The sequence below is a fragment of the Ambystoma mexicanum genome, chromosome 3q, assembly GCF_040938575.1.
Source record: "Ambystoma mexicanum isolate Mex_15411 chromosome 3q, UKY_AmexF1_1, whole genome shotgun sequence".
Taxonomy (NCBI): Eukaryota; Metazoa; Chordata; class Amphibia; order Caudata; family Ambystomatidae; genus Ambystoma; species Ambystoma mexicanum.
In genome coordinates, this window is record NC_090926.1 from 372489707 (window position 1) to 372515009 (window position 25303).

A 25303-nucleotide genomic window follows, 5' to 3' on the forward strand; every position below is an offset into this window, starting at 1 on the left:
GCTACTCGCTCTGCTGTATTTGCTGTGTGTGTGACAGGAAGCAGGCACTACTGCTAGATCTGCTGCATCTGCTCTGAGTGACAAGAAGAATTCACTACTACTAACTCTGCTGAATGCCCAGCTACCAGCCTTGCTGTATGTGCTCTGTCTGTGAGAGGAATCTTGCATTGCTACCTGCTGTGCTGTATCTGCTCTGAGTGACAATACGCTTGCACTGCCACTAGCATTGATGTATCTGCACTGTGTGACAGGAAGCTTGCACTGCTATCAGCTCTGCTGTATCTACTCTGTGTGACAGGAAGTTTTCACTGCTACTCGCTCTGCAGTATCACGCGTGTGTATGTGTGTGTGTGAGACAGGAAACTTCCTCAACTGTATCTGCTCTTCATGACAGAAAGCTTTCACTGCTACTAGCTCTGCTGTATCTGCTGTGTGTTTGACAGGAAGCTTGCACTGCTACTAGATCTGCTGTATCTGCTGTGTGTGTGACAGGAAGCTTGTAATGCAGCTAGCTATGCTGTATCTGCTCTGAGTGACTAGAGGAATGCACTATTACTACCTCTGCTGTATGCCCTGTTACCATCCTTGCTGTATGTGCTCTGAGTGTGACAGGAATCTTGCATTTCTACCTGCTGTGCTGTATCTGCTATGAGTGACAAGACGCTTGCAGGGCTACTAGCTCTGATGTATCTGCTTTGTATGTGACAGGAAGCTTGCACTGCCACTAGCTCTGCTGTATCTGCTTTGTGTGACAGGAGGTTTTCACTGCTAATAGCTCAGCTGTATCTGACGTGTGTAAATGACAGAAAGCTTGCACTACTACATCATCTGTATCTGCTCTGCGTGACAGGAAACTTACACTGCTTTGCTGTAGCTGCACTGTGTGACTGAAAGCTTGTACTGCTACCAACTCTGCTGTATCTGCTCTGCGTGACAAGAAGCTTGCACTGCTAGTAGCGCTGCTGTTTCTGCTCTGTGTGTCAGTAAGCCTGCCCTCCTGCTAGCTCTTCTGCCTGCATATGCTCTATGTGATAGGAAGCTTACCGTGCTTCTAGCTCTGCTGTATCTGCTCTGTGTCACGAGAAGCTGGAACGGCTACTAGCTCTTCTGTATCTGCTGTGTGTGTGACATGAAGCTTGCACTACCACTAGCTCTGCTGTATCTGCTCTGTGTGACAGGAAGGCTGAACGGCTACTTGCTAATTTGTATCTGCTGTGTGTGTCACATGGCGCTTGCACAGCTACTGGCTCTGCTGTATCTGCTCTGTGTGACAGGAAGCTTGCGCTGCTACTAGCTCTGCTGTATCTGCTTTGTATCTGACAGGAACCTTGCACTGCCAATAGCTCTGCTGTATCTGCTTTGTGTGACAGGAGCTTTTCACTGCTAATAGCTTAGCTGTATCTGCTGTGTGTAAATGACAGAAAGCTTGCACTACTACCTCATCTGTATCTGCTCTGTGTGACAAGAAGTTTTCACTGGTACTAACTTTGCTGCATCTGCACTGTGTGTCAGGAAGCTTGCACTGCTACTAGCTCTGCTGTATCTGCTCTGTATGACAAGAAGCTTGCCCTCCTGCTAGCTCTTCTGCATCTGCTAAGTGTGACAGGAAGCTTGCCCTGCTTCTAGCTCTGCTCTATCTGCTATGCGTGACAAGATCTGGAAAGGCTACGAGCTCTGCTATATCTGCTGTGTGTGTGACATGAAGCTTGCACTGCCACTAGCTCTGCTATATCTGATCTGTGTGACAATAAGCTTGAACGGCTACTAGCTATGCTGTATCTGCTGTGCGTGTCACATGACGCTTGCACAGCTACTGGCTCTGCTGTATCTGCTCTGTGTGACAGGAAGCCTGCCTCTCTACTAGCTCTGTTGTATCTGCTCTGCATGACAAGACGTGTGCACAGCTATAACTTTGCTGCATATGTTTTGCATGACAGGAAGGTTGCATTGTTACTAGCTCTGCTGGATCATCTCTGTGTGGCAGGAAGCTTGCACTGCTACTAGCTCTGCTTATCTGCTGTTTGTGACATAAATCATGTACTTCTACTAGTTCTGCTGTATCTGCTCTGTATTACAGGAAGCTTGCCCTCCTACTGACTCTGCAGAGCCCCCCTACTAGCATTGCTGTATCTGCTCTGCGTGACAAGAGGTTTGCACTGACACTAGCTTTGCTGTATCTGCTCTGCGTGACAGGAAGCTTGCACTGCTCCCAGCTCGGATGTATCTACTCTGCACGACACTAAGTTGGAACTGCTACTAGCTCTGCTGTATCTGCTCTGTGTGACAGGAAGCTTGCCCTGCTACTAGCTCTGCTGTATCTGCTCTGTGTGACAAGAAGCTTGCACTGCTACTAGCGCTGCTGTTTCTGCTCTCTGTGTCAGTAAGCTTGCCCTCCTGCTAGCTCTTCTGCATATGCTCTATGTGATAGGAAGCTTACCCTGCTTCTAGCTCTGCTGTATCTGCTCTGTGTCACGAGAAGCTGGAACGGCTACTGGCTATTCTGTATCTGCTGTGTGTGTGACATGAAGCTTGCACTGCCACTAGCTCTGCTGTATCTGCTCTGTGTGACAGGAAGGCTGAACGGCTACTTGCTACGTTGTATCTGCTGTGTGTGTCACATGTCGCTTGCACAGCTACTGGCTCTGCTGTATCTGCTCTGTGTGACAGGAAGCCTGCCCCTCTACTAGCTTCGCTGTATCTGCACTGTGTGACAGGAAGCTTGCGCTGCTACTAGCTCTGCTGTATCTGCTTTGTATCTGACAGGAACCTTGCACTGCCACTAGCTCTGCTGTATCTGCCTTGTGTGACAGGAGCTTTTCACTGCTAATAGCTTAGCTGTATCTGCTGTGTGTAAATGACAGAAAGCTTGCACTACTACCTCATCTGTATCTGCTCTGTGTGACAGGAAGTTTTCACTGGTACTAACTTTGCTGCATCTGCACTGTGTGTCAGGAAGCTTGCACTGCTACTAGCTCTGCTGTATCTGCTCTGTATGACAAGAAGCTTGCACTGCTACTAGCTCTGCTGTATCTGCTCTGTGTGACAGTAAGCTTGCCCTCCTGCTAGCTCTTCTGCATCTGCTAAGTGTGACAGGAAGCTTGCCCTGCTTCTAGCTCTGCTCTATCTGCTATGCGTGACAAGAGCTGGAAAGGCTACTAGCTCTGCTATATCTGCTGTGTGTGTGACATGAAGCTTGCACTGCCACTAGCTCTGCTATATCTGATCTGTGTGACAGGAAGCTTGAACGGCTACTAGCTATGCTGTATCTGCTGTGCGTGTCACATGACGCTTGCACAGCTACTGGCTCTGCTGTATCTGCTCCGTGTGACAGGAAGCTTGCCTCTCTACTAGCTCTGCTGTATCTGCTCTGCATGACAAGACGTGTGCACAGCTATAACTTTGCTGCATATGTTTTGCATGACAGGAAGGTTGCATTGTTACTAGCTCTGCTGGATCTTCTCTGTGTGGCAGGAAGCTTGCACTGCTACTAGCTCTGCTGTATCTGGTCTGTATGACAGGAAGCTTGCCCTCCCACTGGCTCTGCAGAGCCCCCCTACTAGCATTGCTGTATCTGCTCTGCGTGACAAGGGGTTTGCACTGACACTAGCTTTGCTGTATCTGCTCTGCGTGACAGGAAGCTTGCACTGCTCCCAGCTCTGATGTATCTGCTCTGCACGACACTAAGTTGGAACTGCTACTAGCTCTGCTGTATCTGCTCTGTGTGACAGGAAGCTTGCCCTGCTACTAGCTATGCTGTATCTGCTCTGTGTGACAAGAAGCTTGCACTGCTACTAGCGCTGCTGTTTCTGCTCTGTGTGTCAGTAAGCTTGCCATCCTGCTAGCTCTTCTGCATATGCTCTATGTGATAGGAAGCTTACCCTGCTTCTAGCTCTGCTGTATCTGCTCTGTGTCACGAGAAGCTGGAACGGCTACTAGCTCTTCTGTATCTGCTGTGTGTGTGACATGAAGCTTGCACTGCCACTAGCTCTGCTGTATCTGCTCTGTGTGACAGGAAGGCTGAACGGCTACTTGCTACATTGTATCTGCTGTGTGTGTCACATGGCGCTTGCACAGCTACTGGCTCTGCTGTATCTGCTCTGTGTGACAGGAAGCCTGCCCCTCTACTAGCTTCGCTGTATCTGCACTGTGTGACAGGAAGCTTGCCCTCCTGCTAGCTCTTCAGCCTGCATATGCTCTATGTGATAGGAAGCTTACCCTGCTTCTAGCTCTGCTGTATCTGCTCTGTGTCACGAGAAGCTGGAACGGCTACTAGCTCTTCTGTATCTGCTGTGTGTGTGACATGAAGCTTGCACTGCCACTAGCTCTGCTGTATCTGCTCTGTGTGACAGGAAGCTTGAACGGCTACTTGCTACGTTGTATCTGCTGTGTGTGTCACATGGCGCTTGCACAGCTACTGGCTCTGCTGTATCTGCTCTGTGTGACAGGAAGCTTGCCCCTCTACTAGCTTCGCTGTATCTGCACTGTGTGACAGGAAGCTTGCGCTGCTACTAGCTCTGCTGTATCTGCTTTGTATCTGACAGGAACCTTGCACTGCCACTAGCTCTGCTGTATCTGCTTTGTGTGTCAGGAGCTTTTCACTGCTAATAGCTTAGCTGTATCTGCTGTGTGTAAATGACAGAAAGCTTGCACTACTACCTCATCTGTATCTGCTCTGTGTGACAAGAAGTTTTCACTGGTACTAACTTTGCTGCATCTGCACTGTGTGTCAGGAAGCTTGCACTGCTACTACATCTGCTGTATCTGCTCTGTATGACAAGAAGCTTGCACTGCTACTAGCTCTGCTGTATCTGCTCTGTGTGACAGTAAGCTTGCCCTCCTGCTAGCTCTTCTGCATCTGCTAAGTGTGACAGGAAGCTTGCCCTGCTTCTAGCTCTGCTCTATCTGCTATGCGTGACAAGAGCTGGAAAGGCTACTAGCTCTGCTATATCTGCTGTGTGTGTGACATGAAGCTTGCACTGCCACTAGCTCTGCTATATCTGATCTGTGTGACAGGAACCTTGCACTGCCACTAGCTCTGCTGTATCTGCTTTGTGTGTCAGGAGCTTTTCACTGCTAATAGCTTAGCTGTATCTGCTGTGTGTAAATGACAGAAAGCTTGCACTACTACCTCATCTGTATCTGCTCTGTGTGACAAGAAGTTTTCACTGGTACTAACTTTGCTGCATCTGCACTGTGTGTCAGGAAGCTTGCACTGCTACTAGCTCTGCTGTATCTGCTCTGTATGACAAGAAGCTTGCACTGCTACTAGCTCTGCTGTATCTGCTCTGTGTGACAGTAAGCTTGCCCTCCTGCTAGCTCTTCTGCATCTGCTAAGTGTGACAGGAAGCTTGCCCTGCTTCTAGCTCTGCTCTATCTGCTATGCGTGACAAGAGCTGGAAAGGCTACTAGCTCTGCTATATCTGCTGTGTGTGTGACATGAAGCTTGCACTGCCACTAGCTCTGCTATATCTGATCTGTGTGACAGGAAGCTTGAACGGCTAGTAGCTATGCTGTATCTGCTGTGCGTGTCACATGACGCTTGCACAGCTACTGGCTCTGCTGTATCTGCTCTGTGTGACAGGAAGCCTGCCTCTCTTCTAGCTCTGCTATATCTGCTCTGCATGACAAGACGTGTGCACAGCTATAACTTTCCTGCATATGTTTTGCATGACAGGAAGGTTGCATTGTTACTAGCTCTGCTGGATCTTCTCTGTGTGGCAGGAAGCTTGCACTGCTACTAGCTCTGCTTATCTACTGTGTGTGACATAAATCATGTACTTCTACTAGTTCTGCTGTATCTGCTCTGTATGACAGGGAGCTTGCCCTCCTACTGGCTCTGCAGAGCCCCCCTACTAGCATTGCTGTATCTGCTCTGCGTGACAAGAGGTTTGCACTGACACTAGCTTTGCTGTATCTGCTCTGCGTGACAGGAAGCTTGCACTGCTCCCAGCTCTGATGTATCTGCTCTGCACAACACTAAGTTGGAACTGCTACTAGCTCTGCTGTATCTGCTCTGTGTGACAAGAAGCTTGCACTGCTACTAGCGCTGCTGTTTCTGCTCTCTGTGTCAGTAAGCTTGCCCTCCTGCTAGCTCTTCTGCATATGCTCTATGTGATAGGAAGCTTACCCTGCTTCTAGCTCTGCTGTATCTGCTCTGTGTCACGAGAAGCTGGAACGGCTACTAGCTCTTCTGTATCTGCTGTGTGTGTGACATGAAGCTTGCACTGCCACTAGCTCTGCTGTATCTGCTCTGTGTGACAGGAAGGCTGAACGGCTACTTGCTACGTTGTATCTGCTGTGTGTGTCACATGGCGCTTGCACAGCTACTGGCTCTGCTGTATCTGCTCTGTGTGACAGGAAGCCTGCCCCTCTACTAGCTTCGCTGTATCTGCACTGTGTGACAGGAAGCTTGTGCTGCTACTAGCTCTGCTGTATCTGCTTTGTATCTGACAGGAACCTTGCACTGCCAATAGCTCTGCTGTATCTGCTTTGTGTGACAGGAGCTTTTCACTGCTAATAGCTTAGCTGTATCTGCTGTGTGTAAATGACACAAAGCTTGCACTACTACCTCATCTGTATCTGCTCTGTGTGACAAGAAGTTTTCACTGGTACTAACTTTGCTGCATCTGCACTGTGTGTCAGGAAGCTTGCACTGCTACAATCTCTGCTGTATCGGCTCTGTATGACAAGAAGCGTGCACTGCTCTACTGGCTCTGCTGTATCAGCTCTGTGTGACAGTAAGCTTGCCCTCCTGCTAGCTCTTCTGCATCTGCTAAGTGTGACAGGAAGCTTGCCCTGCTTCTAGCTCTGCTCTATCTGCTATGCGTGACAAGAGCTGGAAAGGCTACTAGCTCTAATATATCTGCTGTGTGTGTGACATGAAGCTTGCACTGCCACTAGCTCTGCTATATCTGATCTGTGTGACAGGAAGCTTGAACGGCTACTTGCTCTGCTGTATCTGCTCTGTGTGACAGGAAGCCTGCCTCTCTACTAGCTCTGCTGTATCTGCTCTGCATGACAAGACGTGTGCACAGCTATAACTTTGCTGCATATGTTTTGCATGACAGGAAGGTTGCATTGTTACTAGCTCTGCTGGATCTTCTCTGTGTGGCAGGAAGCTTGCACTGCTACTAGCTCTGCTTATCTGCTGTGTGTGACATAAATCATGTACTTCTACTAGTTCTGCTGTATCTGCTCTGTATGACAGGAAGCTTGCCCTCCTACTGGCTCTGCAGAGCCCCCCTACTAGCATTGCTGTATCTGCTCTGCGTGACAAGAGGTTTGCACTGACACTAGCTTTGCTGTATCTGCTCTGCGTGACAGGAAGCTTGCACTGCTCCCAGCTCTGATGTATCTGCTCTGCACAACACTAAGTTGGAACTGCTACTAGCTCTGCTGTATCTGCTCTGTGTGACAAGAAGCTTGCACTGCTACTAGCGCTGCTGTTTCTGCTCTCTGTGTCAGTAAGCTTGCCCTCCTGCTAGCTTTTCTGCATATGCTCTATGTGATAGGAAGCTTACCCTGCTTCTAGCTCTGCTGTATCTGCTCTGTGTCACGAGAAGCTGGAACGGCTACTAGCTCTTCTGTATCTGCTGTGTGTGTGACATGAAGCTTGCACTGCCACTAGCTCTGCTGTATCTGCTCTGTGTGACAGGAAGGCTGAACGGCTACTTGCTACCTTGTATCTGCTGTGTGTGTCACATGGCGCTTGCACAGCTACTGGCTCTGCTGTATCTGCTCTGTGTGACAGGAAGCCTGCCCCTCTACTAGCTTTGCTGTATCTGCACTGTGTGACAGGAAGCTTGCGCTGCTACTAGCTCTGCTGTATCTGCTTTGTATCTGACAGGAACCTTGCACTGCCACTAGCTCTACTGTATCTGCTTTGTGTGACAGGAGCTTTTCACTGCTAATAGCTTAGCTGTATCTGCTGTGTGTAAATGACAGAAAGCTTGCACTACTACCTCATCTGTATCTGCTCTGTGTGACAAGAAGTTTTCACTGGTACTAACTTTGCTGCATCTGCACTGTGTGTCAGGAAGCTTGCACTGCTACTAGCTCTGCTGTATCTGCTCTGTGTGACAGTAAGCTTGCCCTCCTGCTAGCTCTTCTGCATCTGCTAAGTGTGACAGGAAGCTTGCCCTGCTTCTAGCTCTGCTCTATCTGCTATGCGTGACAAGAGCTGGAAAGGCTACTAGCTCTACTATATCTGCTGTGTGTGTGACATGAAGCTTGCACTGCCACTAGCTCTGCTATATCTGATCTGTGTGACAGGAAGCTTGAACGGCTAGTAGCTATGCTGTATCTGCTGTGCGTGTCACATGACGCTTGCACAGCTACTGGCTCTGCTGTATCTGCTCTGTGTGACAGGAAGCCTGCCTCTCTTCTAGCTCTGCTATATCTGCTCTGCATGACAAGACGTGTGCACAGCTATAACTTTGCTGCATATGTTTTGCATGACAGGAAGGTTGCATTGTTAATAGCTCTGCTGGATCTTCTCTGTGTGGCAGGAAGCTTGCACTGCTACTAGCTCTGCTTATCTGCTGTGTGTGACATAAATCATGTACTTCTACTAGTTCTGCTGTATCTGCTCTGTATGACAGGAAGCTTGCCCTCCTACTGACTCTGCAGAGCCTCCCTACTAGCATTGCTGTATCTGCTCTGCGTGACAAGAGGTTTGCACTGACACTAGCTTTGCTGTATCTGCTCTGCGTGACAGGAAGCTTGCACTGCTCCCAGCTCTGATGTATCTCTCTGCACGACACTAAGTTGGAACTGCTACTAGCTCTGCTGTATCTGCTCTGTGTGACAGGAAGCTTGCACTGCTACTAGCTATGCTGTATCTGCTCTGTGTGACAGGATGCTTGCCCTGCTACTAGCTCTGCTTTATATGCTCTGTGTGATAGGGAGTGTGCACTGCTACCAACTCTGCTGTATCGGCTCTGTGTGACCAGAAGCTTGCACTGCTACTAGTGCGGCTGTATCTGCTCTGTGCGACAGGAAGCATGCACTGCTGCTAGCTCTGCTGTGTCTGCTCTTTGTGACAGGACGCTTGCCCTGTTACTATCTCTGCTGTTGTGCCTACTCTGTGTGTGACAGGAAGCTTTCACTGCTACTAGCTCTGTTGCATATGCTCTGCATGACAGGAAGCTTTCACTGCTACTAGTTCTGCTGTATCTGCTCTGCGTGACAGGAGGCTTACATTGCTGTTACCTCTGCTGTATATCCGCTCTGTCTGAGAAGAAGCTTGCACTGCTCCTACCTCTGCTATATCTGCTCTGCACGACAGGAAGCGTGCCCTGAAACTAGCTCTGCTGTGTCTGCTCTGTGCATCACAGGAAGCTTACGCTGGTACTAGCTCTGATGTATCTTCTCTGCGTAACAGGACGCGTGCACTGTTAGTAGCTCTCCTGTATCTGCTCTAGGTGACAGGAAACTTGCACTGTTACCAGATGTGCCGCACCTGCTCTGGCTTCGACAGGAAGCTTACACTGCTTGTAGCTCTGCTGTAAATGCTCTCTGTGACATGAAACTTGCACTGCTGTGCGCAAGACACAAAAACATACATTGTTTGTGCTGCACCTCTCTGTTTGTGATCAAGGTGCACATTTCTGCTGGGGGTGTGCATTTCTGAGTGTGTCTCTCCCCGTATTTCTGTCCGGTGTGTGCCTGTGTCAGTCATAGCATTATTGGCAGGCTTGTTTGAATTGTATCTGTTTTGGGTAGATGGTAGGGCCGCGACACTTGTTATGTTGTTTTGGGTTCTTAAATGTTTCCACCACTAATGCCTTCTCCTCTGTCTTCCACAGGCGATTCCACAACATGGGCACCCAACAGAGGAGGCGGATTGTGCTCCTTCTCTTTCTTCTGCTCTGCGTCCTGGCCTGTCAGGTGACTCTGGAGAAAGTGGGCCCCTCAACCTTGCATTTCACCCAACCACTGTACCACGTGACTGTCTATGAGAACTCTGCCCCCAAGACCTATGTGCAGACAGAGGTCAAGATGGGCGTCTATCTGACTGATCCACAATGGAGCATCAAGTACAAAATTGTGTCTGGAGATAACTTGGGGTTCTTCAAAACGGAGGAGCATGTGGTTGGGGATTTCTGCTTTGTAAGATTAAGGACTAAGAGTGGTACCACGGCCCTCTTCAATAGGGAGGTCCAGGACAACTTTATGTTGACTCTCCAAGCATCAGAGAAGACCTTTGACTATGAAGCGTGGACTCAAGTGATGATCCACATCTTGGACATCAATGACCTGAAGCCTCTTTTCTCACCCCCATCATATAAAACTACTGTTTGGGAAGATGCCCCCTTGAAGACGGTCATAGCCACAGTCAGTGCCACTGATGCTGATTTGGGTCAGAATGCACAGTTTTATTACACCTTTCACCCCAGAAGCTCCTTGTTCACCGTTCACCCTACCAGCGGGGTTGTGATGTTGTCTGGGAAGCTCAATGCCACTTTGCAAAAGAAGCATGACCTCAGGGTTCAGGCTGTGGACCGAATGAGCAAAATCTCAGGGGGAGAAACCTCTGGCAACTTAGCCACTTTGTTGGTCCAGGTGGAGGAAGCTAAAAAGAAGCCCCCGCGCATTGCCTCAGTGGATGTGATGGAATCCGATCAATCAGAAACATCCTTTTTTGCCACCATAATGGTTGATGACAATGACTCAGAGTCTAAAGTTGATTCTATAGACATTGTGGCTGGAGATCCAGACAAATACTTTAAGGTTATCCAATCCTTTGCCGGAAGCAACACATTCAGGGTGGTGTCTACCAAAGTCGTCAATTGGTTGCAAAACACTGGTGGCTTTAATCTTAGTTTGCGAGCCAGAGACAAAAGTATCCCCCCTCTGTACTCTCAACTGAAGATTATAAACCTAGAACCATCAAAATACACCTCATTGAAATTTGATGAAGACGTCTACATGGTGAAGCATAATGAGTGTGCCCCTCCTGGGAGTCAGGTGGCTGTGGTCAAAGTTACTCGACCATTCCCTAACCTGATATATGTCCTAAAGCCCTCCCAAGAAAGCAGTTATTTTCAAATAAACCCTAAAACTGGATTGATTATCACCCGCCGACAAATGGATGTTATCGATAAATCTCGCTTTAAGTTGGATGTCACAGCTGCCAATACCCTGGCTTCCACATCCGTTGTTGTGGACCTCATTGACTGTAACAACCACCCTCCTGTCTTCTCACAATCTTTATATCAAGGAACTTTCAATGAGAACCTCCCAGTTGGAACCAGTGTCTTCCAGGTACATGCCACTGATGACGACCAGGGGGACAATGGCTTTGTTACCTATTCTTTGGTCAATGAGAGATACCTTCCATTTACCATAGAAAAAACTTCTGGCATCATCTCCACTTCCAAGATGCTGGACTATGAGCTAACACAACGTCTATACCGCCTACACGTGTGGGCATCCGACTCTGGGTTACCATTTCGCCGTCAGGCAGAGGTCTATGTCTCCCTCATGCTCAACAACTTGAATGACAATAACCCGGCTTTTGAACAGGTTAACTGCAATGGCACTGTTCCTAGGGACCTTCCTATAGGGAAGCAGGTAGCCATCTTGTCTGCCGTGGACATGGATGACCTCCAGCCACTTAAATACGAGATTGTATCTGGTAATGATCTACAGATATTTGAAATCGGACCAACGACTGGCATCCTCTCGCTGAAGAAACCTTTGCAAGTAATTAACGATTTCCAACCTTCTTTCTACTCTCTTCAAATAACTGCAACTGATGGCCAAAACTATGCGTTGCCTACAGTAGTAAACATCAGTGTGACTAACCATAAACTTCCAGTCTCCGTGCTGTGCCAGGAAACAGGAGTCCTTCAGAAGCTCACACAAGCGGTTTTTGACTCAATCCAATCCCAGGACCAACACCAAGATGAAGACACGTCCTTGAATATTCACCTTATAAATAATTATGCACCCCATTTTCATGAAAGCTTGCCCAGCTCTATTGATGTAGAAGAAGACCTCCCTGTCAACTCTATCATCATTCATCTTGTAGCAACAGACCTAGACTCTGGTTTCAATGGGAAACTGGTATATGTGATCACAAGTGGGAATGACGACAGTTGTTTTTCCATTGACACAGAAACCGGCATTCTCAAAGTCTTGTTGCCATTGGACAGGGAATTGTCTAATGTCTACAACCTTAATATAAGTGTGTATGACCTTGGCATGCCTCAGAAGTCATCGTGGAGTCTTCTTGTAGTGAACCTTCTGGATGTTAATGACAACACACCTAGGTTTCCTCCAGCGGGGTACCATACAACAATCCCAGAAGACATCAAGGTAGGCACACCCGTCATTCAGGTGAAAGCAGAAGATTCAGATACAGAGGACAGGGGAATGGTGAAATACTCCCTGTTAACATGGAGGGACAAATTTAATATTGATGACGTCACAGGCTTTGTAACCGTAGCTCATCCCCTGGATCGAGAATCCTCGTCTCAATATGTGTTGAAGATTGAGGCTAGAGACCAGCCAAAAGACGGACACCAGCTGGTATCGATTACAGAGCTGGTTGTGATAGTGGAGGATGTCAACGATAACTCCCCAAACTGCATGCCTGCCCGAACTAAAGCAAAAGTGCCCGAGGACCTGCCCAAAGGGACTGTTCTGCTCTTTTTGGAGGCATTCGATCCAGATGATGGTCCTGCAGGGGAAGTGACGTACACTCTTACCAGCAGCGACCAGGGGACCTTCAGGATAGAGAAGCAGACGGGGGCTCTCATCTTGGAGAAAGAGCTAGATTTTGAGACCAGATCTTCTTACAACTTGACAGTGCTGACCAGGGATGGTGGGCAGCCCTCATCACGCACCTCCCGTTGTGCGGTGGAAGTCGAGGTCCTGGATGTTAACGAGAACTTGCACGCCCCTTCTTTCCCTTCCTTTGTGTTCGAAGGTGGGGTTCCTGAGGGTGCTCCAGTGGGAACATCGGTGATGATGGTGACAGCTCAGGATAAAGATAAAGGCAAAGATGGAAAGATAAAGTACGCGATCTGGGATGGCACCGACCTTGCGACCTTCAGTATCGAAGAAGACACAGGTAAAGCACAAATAGCACCATTCATTTTGCTGATTTCCTTGCTTTTTCAGCAGCTCTTTCAGTGTTGGGGGAAAGAGAAGGAACACGTTGATGGTATTAGAGATGCCCACAATTATCACATTTCATCTGTATGAACACACTTAGGTATTATGACAAAACGTTTTGTAAATATGGAGATGTTTATACCTCGACATGTTTGCGTTAAAAAAATCAGAATTTGCTATTTCTTTCAGCAAAACCTTTAATTCGTAGTCAAAGGTGAGGGTATTTTTCACCAGGGCACACTTTTCAGACTTACAAATATTTTTCTTACAGTATAAGTTTGCTTATCCAGCCCCAACAGGAACCTAATGGTGCCGGATAATAAAATATGGCAGATAACAGAATGTTGGTTAATTGGAAGTCAAATAGTCAAAAAACACAGCAAATAGGATGAATAACCAAGATTCCTGTCCTTGTTGTCTGTTTTACCAGCACAAGTCATTCAGAACTTTGGATATTAAAGCTTCTACGGAGGCGATATTACCCGAGGCAGCGGCCTGACCTTGTCGGTAATGGCCCACCGCCCAAGTTAAGGGCCTGAGCGAAGCGAGGGTGCCTTAAAATGGGTGCTGGTGCCGTTACCGATCTGATTGGCCGGCCACCGAGGGTAATATCGCCATTAGCACCTGTGTTGTAAACTACGCAGGTCCCAAGTGTGTCTTTTTTTATGTCATATACTTTGTTTTAAAGTTGGGTTTCTTTGCTAAATATTCCGGTTTGATTTACTCATTTTCCGTTAGCAGAATAAAAAACATCAATTGCTTTTTTTTCGGGAGCTTCTGCATATATCATTTTAAAGTAGTACAATTGGAAAACACTTCATGAAAATGTTTTCTGCTTCGTTGAAATTAGACTATGAGGGAAAATAGAGAACACAGGCTTCATAAAACAACAGTGAAACAAAAGTTTAGACAAAGCTGAGTTGAGAAGTCTTGCAGGCCTGCCAGGACGACGGGATTTGTGGCCCTTCACACCTTGAGTTGCTGATGGGCGACGCAGGTGGCAGGCCCAGTGAGGGACACCACACGTGTTCATTTGGAAGGCAACAGGCCGCATTTATTACATGTCTTACATCATCACAATGCAACAAAAACCATACATGATTTACATCATCCAACGGTTACATCGTCATGACGTCATAAACAGCATCATCATTACATCATCCACACGTACTCTAGCGTGGGGGGAGTGGCCAAGTGCAACTCCTCCACGCCCTGTGACAGACCTGAGGGAAATAAGTGACGCCCTAAACCACTGACCAGACCCGCTCACCCCATGCACGGTCTGGTGAGGGCCGCTTTAAGAGCCCCTGGCCTGCCACCTCACTATTCCGAACCTACCTGCTGATCTTAAAGGGTAGGTGGGGGGAAACGAAAAATGCTGCCATGAGCAGTACACCAGTCCTGGCCGGCGAGAAAGAGTGGAAGAGCCCAATGCGCCCCCATTCTTTATACCCAGCCAGGACGCCCCGCCAATTTACTGCTAGCGCTGGGCTATGACGCCTGAACATAACGTCACCCTTTCACCCGGCGATGAGGATTTGCCTCCTCCTACGTGTGTCCCTTCCCAATTGGCCCGCCTCCGCACCTCCGAACTCGCTGTCCAGGCAAGGTTTGCCCGGAGCGCTTTCGTGGGCGACGCATGTGGCAGGGCAAGTGAGGAACACCACAAATGTTCATTTGGAAGGCAATAGGCTGCATTTATTACATGTCTTACATCATCACAATGCAACAAAAACCATACATGATTTACATCATCCAACGGTTACGTCATTATAAAGTCATAAACAGCGTTATCATTACATCATCCTCACGTACTCTAGCATGCGAGGAGTGACCAAGTCCAATTGCCCCACACCCTGCGATGGGCCTGAGGGAAAAATGTGACCCCCCTAAACCACCAACCAGGCATGCTCACCCCATGCACAGACCGGTGAGGACCGCTGTAAGAGCCCCTGGTCGGACACCTCACTGTTCTGAACCCAGGACCCTAACGTAAATCAGCAATCAATTTCCCTTTCAGTGACCCAAAAGGATGAGCCCCTTGCTCAATTCAATGCAATGTGCTCCAACCTACTGCCACAGGGCCACTGGTCTACCGGCCAGCGGCAATCCCTACCACTACCTGCCATCACTTATGCTCGTCACATAGGACCCAATGCGGCTGGACGCCATCCCCTCTGATCCCACTGGACACCCCTAGAAAAACCACCTCATTTCAACACTGATGCGCCCGCACCCACCACTAGAGGCCCTCTGCAGATCTTACCTCACTTCGACCTAAAGCCCTTCAATCATACATACATGTAGAAAAACATTTGTCCATGGCGTGAGCTATCTGGATATTCTTTGATGCTTTTTCTAGGTTGGGCTGACCACTGCACCCTTCTCCGGCTGTAAGGAGGCCCACAGATATTACCACCCCAGAAACAGTACCCCTATTAACACAGATGGCGCTTTCCCAGCCAGCATGGCTGGAGTCATCCTCCCCGTCATTGGGTGACGTCTAGAAATACAAAACATGGCATGTTAGATACATATAAGGTGGTAATCCAGTCAACACCATGACTTATCCCATCATGGAACTGAGAGCCCTCAGCTCCTCCACCACCTAAACCAACTCCTGCTACTCAACCTACTTGCCCAGAGTCCCTGGAGGGGGCAACTCTCGTTCCACCTAGTCCAACCTAAAATAACACAGGCCCCAGTCCACCTCGGTCTGGCCCCCAGCGGGGGGTGCAACCCATCAACCAACTTTCCCCTTTGCAGAACACCTCCGCCCATCATATGACGACCTCACCAGAACCTATTCCCAGACCCTACCGACCCAATGCTTCAGCAACCACTTACAACCAATGTCGACCACACTAACCCCACACCAACCCCTGGTGTGCCAGGCACCCCTAAGATAAACAACCCTGCAGGCTCGTATGCATCTCTGATGTCAACCACGGATGCATCCCAGGAGCCCACCCGTCATTCAGTGGCGTCCTTGCCACCTGCCCACCAGCCACCGGTGTCCCAGGCCCTGAGAACAATACCACAGGAGCCCACCGACCCTAAGCCTGCATCTAGCACCCCAGGATCTCGATCTCCTGTCCCCCCACAGAACCTCCCTGCCCCGAAGTTACCCCCAGCCCCATTCCATGTGGGACCACACATATCAATGGCTTCGGGCACACCAGTTCCCACCAGTCCTGCCCACACCCGCCAACCCTTTGAGAAACGATACCCAGTGGGCCCCAGGATCTTCTACCTACATCCATTGCCCCCCCCCCGGATTCTGATCTCCTGGCCCCCTCAGGCACTGCCCCTCACCCCCTTGCCCCAGGGTGGGAACTTTGCCAAACAAGACTCCGGACACTAGTGCTGTTGCCAAGGGGCAAGCTTTAACAACAGAGCCCCAAATCAATAAATACACAAATTCATGAAAAATACTTTTCAGCCTCTCAAACAACATATAACAATCGCCATATAATCCAGTAGTATACCAAATTCAATATAATAGAATTAGATACTAAAGTGTAAAAATGGCACATTAAAATGAATACACAAGTACATATTTTAAAACGTGCCTCACATGTTCACTTTCAATTGAATTGATCATGACTTTATGTGTACAAGCAGTCTAAAATCATGTCTACCGTAAAAAGAAGAAATGTAAGGGTGAGACTCTACCATTTGCTACCAGGAGTCAGTATCGTATCATCATGGCCAGCAAAACCTTCAATGAGTTTTACCCAGATGATTTTTCACTATGCACCAGACTTTATATAAAGCAATATGAAATGCTTCACGTTCGGTTTTCAGGGAGTAAGTCCAGAACTCAACGTTTTCTATGGAATTGTAGTTAAGAGTGAGATTACCCAGAATGGTCTTATAAATGTGGCCCAGTTTTACGCTTTCGGTCAACAAGTTTCTGGCCGTTCCAGTACACTCTCGTATCTCGCGAATTCTGCAATATCTACAATCTCTTTGAATTTTCCATTGACCACCCCTGATAGATATCACCCGGAGTTGATTAGTGCACAATAGAAGGCTAAACCGTCTCACATCAGGGTTTGGGAATCGGAGAAGGTAGTGCTGGGGTTTCACAAACGTATGACTTATAAGAGCAGCTTGTCTATAGTTCTTCAGCTTCTGTAAAAGCTCATAATTCATCACCCAATCGCACTTGGTCAACCGAGGAGAAAAAGCGTCTTTTAATGTTTTGAAATTTGAGCAGTGCTGGAAATTGGGGACCCAATCGAGACTGTGGAACAGGTTTTTTTACCAATCAAATAAACCCATATTCATTTCTAATGCCATGTGTTAGACAATACTTAGCTCCTACCTTTCTCAATAGGGGGCATATCAGTGATGTTTTAGATTTCAAAAATAGCTCCCCTCTTTGTTTAAGCGCCAGTGTTCTCAGTGACAGTAGTCCTAATTCGAGTCGGATGTATTCTATGGACGTTGATGGTGGAAGGCGCAGCACACATCTCCAAAACCCCTCATGCACCTTTAACCAGTCCAAATCATACAACTCTGGGGCCTCGAGTCCATATAAGACTACCAGGCAGAACCATTGTCTATACAAGTTAAGAATACCTTCTAGTGAAAATCCTGCATGGAGATAAACCAACCTTCCCGCCATTAACTCCCTATAGCCCTTAGACACTGACATCTCCACTCCCAGATACTTATACCACTGGGTATATTCTATATGTCCCAGCAGAGTCTTCAGGGGCTGCTCTTTTAATATGGCGCACACTGATCAGCATGGATTTCGTTTCCTTTTGATTAATTGCTAGCTAGTCCATTTTCCTCGGCATAACTCGCAAGCGCAGACAGCATAGCGTTCAGCCCCAGAAATATCTAGTCACATAGCACCAGATCATCCGTGTAAAGGATAGCTGCAATAGTGCAATTGCCAATTTTAGGGGGGCATTTCACCTTTATCATCATTTTGAAAGGAAGGTCAGCGATGTAGATATTAAAGAACAGGGCCGCAAGCATGCATCCCTGTTTAACCCCTCTATCTATGGGGATATCTCCAGATAGAAGCCCACTGTCGCTCAGCCATATCTGTGCTGTAGTTCCAGTGCTCAAGGCCACTAATATTTGGAGGAGCCATTCAGGGCATCCTAGGGCCCAGAGTTTTCTCCATAGCAGTCCATGCTTAACCTGATCGAATGCTTCGCGGAAGTAATAAAGGTTACGTACACTGATGGACTACCCTTCGTTTTTGCTTTAGCCATAACTGCATCTAGAAAGCACACATGTAGTACACATTTTGCATCGTACATTATGTATCGTACAAGAGCCCTTACGGAATCCCGTCTGGAGCGGATGTAGGATATTGTGTTCTGTTACCTATGCTTGTAAATATGTTAACACAAATCCTGCAAAGACCTTTCCTGTGGTATCAAGGAGAGATAACAATCGGTAGTTCTCTGGAAGTAACCAGTCTCCACTTGTATACACAGGGACATATATCACTTTAGTACATGATCCAGAGGAGTATAGCTCTGTCCAGCTATAAGCACGGAGCAGCCCAATGTGAAAGAATGCCACGGAAAAGGAAATGCGCAACACCAGCCCGCCCCACGATGGAAATCGTATATTTAAATGCATGCAAATTTACTCTCCCCCAAATGCCGGGCCAATCTACCACCCAACACAGCAAACCTGGCCTTGCTGCACCGCCCGACCCACCACCGCTCCACTCCTTGCCGTCCCTGGCCTAGTAAGTCGTACCAACAGAAGCTTTTTTTTCCTATTGGATACAGCCAATGTGTGCTGCCACCGCAGCTCCTCGTGCAGCTGGGCCACAATCCCTGGGACCAACGTCCTACACCAGTGCCCCCACTACCAAGGAACCATGAACCGACATGCCCGCTCACCTCAAAACAAACGTCGCTGTGCCCGTCCATCGGGCAGCCGATCCATCTGACCACGAGCACCTCAGTGTTTAGCAAAACAAAACATGTTGCCACGAGCAGCACACCGGTCCTGAGCTGCGAGAAAGAAAGGGAGGGCACATTGCGCCCCCTTTCTTTATACCTGCACGTGACCCCCCCCCGGCAATCTACTTCTGGCGCCGAACGGTGGCACCTGCACATGATGTCGCCCTTCCGCCTGGCGCTGAGGAGGTGCCTCCCACTATGGGTGTCCCTTCCGTATTGGCCCGCCTTCACGCCTCCCAACCCGCTGTCCAGGCAAGGTTTGTCCAGGCCGCTTTCGATGCAGATCCACAGCTCTGTTCTGGAAAACGTCAACCCATGTCCCTAAGGGTCACAAATGTTGTGTGAATTGATTATTGAATAATACATTTAGGGGTGAATGGTGGGGCACTTAGCTCTCATAGTTCCTATATATCTTGGCTGTTCATCAACCTAAGTCTGGTAGCTGGACATGGTTTGGCAGATCAGCAGTGAATGAGCAGTGCAGTCCTGTTTGTACCATGTTGCTGCCATAGTGCAATTGCCAATTTTAGGGGGGCCATTTTGCATGGATCATCATTCTCAATGGGAGGTCAGAGATGTAGATACCACGTTTGTGCATTGGTTCTTAAATAGCACCAGTGCTTTAAATAGGGTTAAAAATCGAGGGCGGCTGCAATGAAGGGGTGTGGCCTAAATTATGGGTGTGGCCTGCAGTGTACCCTGAATAGGACAATAAAAAAGAAAAGTCGCATTACTTTTTATTAATTATTGTCTCACGCTGGGGATTCACCAGAGCCCTGGGCCTGTGTTGAATTGGGCTGTTTACATTGGTTTTCAATTCATTTTGCTTCATTCAATAGACTGTGTCAAGTAGTCAATTAAATGAAGCAAAAAAAAAATGAAGTGCCTACAAAATAGCACAGTGCAATGTGACACTGGCTTGCCATCAGTAACTCCTTGGTTCGAATCCCCAGCAAGGACAATACGATAGTTGCTCATTGTCCGGCTGTCAAACCAGTGTTGTAGCATAGTGTGCTGTTTCATAGGCAGACAATTCTTTTGTTTTACACAATAGACTGCTTGACACATAAAGCCTCTTATGGGCTTTATGTGTCAAGTAGTCTATGAATTAAACAGAGCGCAACGAGATGCAGGCTAGTCACTGACAGTGTGTGGGTTTGAATCCCAAGCACAGAAAATAAACACACGTTGTTTTTCGGGCTGACTGGGGTAGTGTGAGCCCCAGCAGAGCCCTTGCTTGATCAAGGTTCTGGGAGACTGCCGTGGCTCAGCCCCGGTTATCCCCCGCCCACATAAATCCCTGAACAGCCCATCCTTAACCTTGAGTCTCCTAAGCTCTTAGGGGTGGACATAAAGGCAGACAGGTGAGGAGATGTAGTAAAAAACACAGACACATGCCTAGCGCAATTCACTGGCTGCATAACATAAAGATCTCTGAGGGATCAGGTCATTTTACTGCAAAAATGTTTCTGTGGTAAAGGGGTTTGTTTCCTGACTTTTTTATTAAAACGGGGTTGCCAGGTGTTTCCTCCTTTCAAGGGCACAAATGCGCTGTACGTCGCTTCTGTAGCTCGAGTCGACACCCTTCCTTCTTTTTTTGTTGCTACTCTTGTAATAATTAGTTAAGTACACTGAATTTAAGGCCGTTATTAAATGAGAAAGACGAGGGTAAGTCTGAGGTATGCTTCGTTATTTATTCCATGATTTAAAAAATGTAGAGCATTTACCAATGATCTATCTACGTATCTATGTAATCTTTATATCGCGCCACTCGCCCGTCGGCCTCAGGGCGCGCACAAGAAAAAAAAAACCATAAAAACATAAAGTGGCCAGCATTGGATAATGTCTCAGTAGCACCCGAAAGACTGGTGTTAACTAAATCGTCCCTCCATCAAACAACATTGTTTTCAGCTGTTTTTTGAAAAGAGCAATGGAGACACATCTCCTAAGATCAAGAGGGAGAGATTCCCAAATAGTTGGTGCCCAGGCAATGAAACTGGCGCTGCCAATCGTCTTGAGGACCACACACTACTGGTGTAACGTAAAGTTACTATTTGAGCAGAGGGTCCTCCTAACAGGAGCTTTTTTAATCCTGGAAGAGAGGTAGAGAGGGGTGTCACCCGAGAGGCACTTATACACCAATACAGAACCCTTGAATTGGATTTGCTGCTAAACTGGGAGCCAATGAAACGTCCTCCTAGGGATAGAAACCTTGGAGCGCCGGCCCAGTCCACAGACCGCTCGGACAGCTCCGTTCTGTGCCACTTGGAGCCTTTTTATGTTGGCCTTGGAAGTACCCATCAAGAGGCTATTACAGTAATCCAACTTCGTGTTAATGATTGCAGCAGCAATCAAGGCTCTGTTGGCCTCCGATAGGTACGGACGAATTTGCCAAAGTTCATTTGTGTCGTAAAAGCAAGATGATTCAGGTGGGAAACAGGCTTCTTAAATGACAAGTGAGAATCAAAAAAGACTCCTAAAGTTTTGACAGATTCTGACACTGTAATGACGTTACCGTTCACTTTTTAGTTTTTGTTGGGTGCCAAAGACTTTGTTGACTCTGTTCACATCATCACTGTACACCATAAATTGTGATAAAATGTGGGGAACAGTATAAGCTACTGCACGCCAGTGCAAAAACCTACAATAGCTCCATACTTCTTTATTTTCTGGAGAGGGAGAGCGAGCAAAAGAGAGAGCGTGGGAGAAAAAAGAAAGAGAGAGAGAGGGGGAAGAGAGCAAGAGAGAGAGAGAGAGAGAGAGAGAGAGAGTACACCACTCAAGATGGGGTCCTGAAGGGAGTCGCAACCCCCACAAACAGCTGCAAGGCTGTTTTATGAAACAAATGTGTACAATTCGGAATCTGAACTGCCCAATGGATTAATGCTCTTCCTTCAAGGTGTTCATGCATAGATTGCAATCTTTTTGAAATCCACATAAAGTATGTTCGTCCTGAATTCCCATAAGAAACCATTGTAGGCTCCACCCACTCCCGCGGTGGATCACTACAGGGAGTCATGCACCTTTAGCAGACTCCTCTTTTGAACCTGCTGGTGTAGTGTGGCTGCTGTACCTGCTGTACAAATGTGTGTGACCTGTTTTGGCATGTCACAGGCTCCCCTTCCAGTCGTTTCCAAAGCAAGTAAAACAGCCTGGTGTGTTAGTGCACCTGAAATGGGGGCTGTGGTAGCATGCAGTTTTTGCCACACCGAACCTGAAATATGTATTTATTTATGCATGGCATTTATGTAACACCTAAACCCGATTGTTAAACATATAGCATTGGTTACACATATGCTTAGGTTACAGTAGTCACATTCATACTTGTTGAATAGCCATGTTTTGAATAGTTATTTTTAAAAACATGTTATGTTTGCTCATTTACCCCAGGGTTGCATTCAGAAGGTCACACGTCCAGACCAGATTAACCCTTTGCTCTCCCAACCCCTTCCTGACTTCAGCTTCATGGTTCTTGCACCACCTAAAGCCTACGTGGTAGAATGCCGTTGCTTCTTTTCATACCCTGCAGCGGGGAAACCATTTCCCTACTGTTCCCAGAAGGTTAGACAAGACATAGGCCTCCATTATGTATTTGGCGGTATCCACCTTGGATTTCCCACCTAAAGTAATTAACATGATCGTATTCCCGTTGGATAATGACTTTACCACTGCCAAAGCGGTAAATCATAGCAAACCTGCTTTATTTTCGAAACACTGAATGTGGCCTTTCAGAAATTCCACACTTCATGTTTATTATGTATATAAAATATGAATTTGCATCCCCGTTCGGGAGGTGGAATTACACGTGCTACACATGGTACAGCAGTTGTCCACACTGCCACTGTATCATGAATGAAATGCCCAGAAGGGTCGGTAATTATGCAGGAAGTCCTCTGAGATGCCAGCCTTATTTTTCCCTTTGGGGATCACCCTGCACATTTGTTCTCCTTATTGGGAAGGGCTGTGTTATTGCATGCCTTCTCTTAACTAATTAAGGGCCCTTAGGACAGGGGTCTGCCATCGTTCTATGCAGATGTTTCGAACTACGACTTCCATGATCCCTCAGATGTTTTGGACTACGAATGTTATGACCCCTCATCATTGGCTGTGCTGGATAAGACTAGTGAGTCAAGAGTTCCGGACCCCTGCGTTGCGATGCATATGCTTGTTCTAAAAAAGTTGTCCCATTTTGCCTTCAGCACATACATATGTCTCCTAATTTGTGGGGAGGCGTAAGAGAATATGTTTACCCTATACATTTCATGAGCCACGCTCAAAGCTTTTTTTTTTGCGCTGTGGCCATTTTGGCCCCTTGAGTGATGAGCAGTCAAAGGGTTAAAGGACAAGTAGGTTTTTTAATCTTGGGGTCTAATTGTGATATTTCTACTGCCTCCTTTTGGGTTGAGTTAAGAAAATGTGGTATTTATATGTGAAATTCCAATTCATAATCATGTGTTATTTATCACATGGGGTATTTCCAAAATACATCATGAGGCATACACCATATGACCCATTATTAGGTGAATGTTGAAAACAGGTGGTTTTTGAAATAATGCCTGTTTTGAATGTTACTGCCTAATTCACCATGATCTCCTAATTAGCTTCAGCAATTGTGCATGAAGGCGCTAGATTTGAACAGACCATAGTGTGGTGTCCCGCTGCCAGCTGACATATTCAAGGAACAGCGCAGCTCCATCTGCTGCCTTTTGACCCTCTGTCCAAGCTGTGTCCTGTTCAAGTGCCAAATTATTAATGAGTCAGGCTCTGAAGGAGACCGATTTCCGGTTTCAAGGGGGGGCGGGGCGTATTCATGGAGAGTACTACCTTTGTGTAGCAGACCTCTGTAATGTTATGTTATGCTAACTCTATTTGTAGAGCGCACTGTCACCTGAAGGCGTCATGGCGCTCATACGAGAGAAACAATAGTAAGGGAAAAGGAAAGGAAGCTAGAACAAAAGGGTAATGGAGTTGGTCATAGAAAAAACACCAAAATTGTATCCCACCGATTTCCTAGCCAGTTAACAAAGTGCATGTTGACTGTAGAAGCAGATTTTTTATGTTGCTGTCAGTAAGCACCTGTGAGCATTAGTACTATAGATCAATGGGGTAACCAACACCTCTGTTTACTAATTCCTTTCCAATTTGTAATACTGGTTGGGTCGGTTAGGCCGCCACTCTTCCCATGTTCACAATAAGTCGGTGACCCAGTGTGTTGAATTATTATATTTCGGATTAGTTTTAGATTTATGTAAACAAAATACTATTGCTTGATATCTAGTTATCTACACGTAGCTATGTGTCTTTGGTTGTTTTCAATACCATGCCATCTCTTCCATCTTATCTAAATCTTTCAGGTATTATCCGCACGGCGGCACCCCTGGACCGTGAAACTGTCTCCCGCTACTGGCTATCCATCTCAGCCATGGACTCTGGCTCCATTCCCCTCTCCTCCATCGGCCAAGTGTACATCCAAGTGTCCGACATCAACGACAATCCGCCTCAGCTCTCGCGACCGGTCTTCTATGCCTCTGTGCCAGAGAACTCGCCACCAAATGTCTCCATTCTGAGGCTAGAGGCCTGGGATGCTGATGCTGGATCAGAGGGGCGGCTCTCCTTCAGCATCTTGAACGGAAATGCCCAGGGTTTCTTTGCCATCAATCCAGAAACAGGTAAGTGCCTTGCCCACAGTTGAATGTGAGACTCAACATGGTGCACAGGTAGCTGCAATTGTGTGTGGCATGGATTGTGAGACAGAGCAATTTTCAGGATCATCACAGCAGCGGTCCATAAATGAGTACTATTCATACGCTTCTTTGCCAGTGCGATACATAAGGTTTTATAAGTTGTCGAAGGTAAATCTATTCAATGATCTTCGATTGTAGCAGCAGCACTATCAGAAGCTATAGTAGATGACATGAGTAAGGGAATATGTAGACTTTCATAGCACAACACTCAAACTCTGTCACTGCTATGCCCTGTTTAACCACATACTCCTGCTTCTTGTATTTAATGCCTAATACCGATATTCAGCCTGCACCAGGAAAATCCAACAATGTTGGCCAAGTGATGCAGCTGGGGTTAGAAAACAGATCCCATGGTTTCAAGGGGATGTATGTCCTCTTTTGCATTCACTTTGCAATACATTCACTTTGTCAATTTTACCTCTTCTGACCTTTACTTCTTCTGTCTTTCACTTCTTCTCACATTCCCTTCGTCATTACAGAGAGAGGCGTCCC

The 25303-nt window shown here is 47.3% G+C and overlaps 1 protein-coding gene across 1 annotated transcript in view; it reads left to right on the top strand.

Annotated features, from left to right (window-relative positions):
• Nucleotides 1-25303, top strand: part of FAT2 (FAT atypical cadherin 2) — a 262307-nt gene that overhangs the window by 54247 nt on the left and 182757 nt on the right. The window contains exons 2-3 of the mRNA XM_069654000.1: nt 9807-13078; nt 24422-24736. Coding sequence (XP_069510101.1) covers nt 9820-13078; nt 24422-24736 — 3574 coding nt within the window. The 5' untranslated portion in view covers nt 9807-9819. The remainder of the gene's footprint in view (nt 1-9806; nt 13079-24421; nt 24737-25303) is intronic.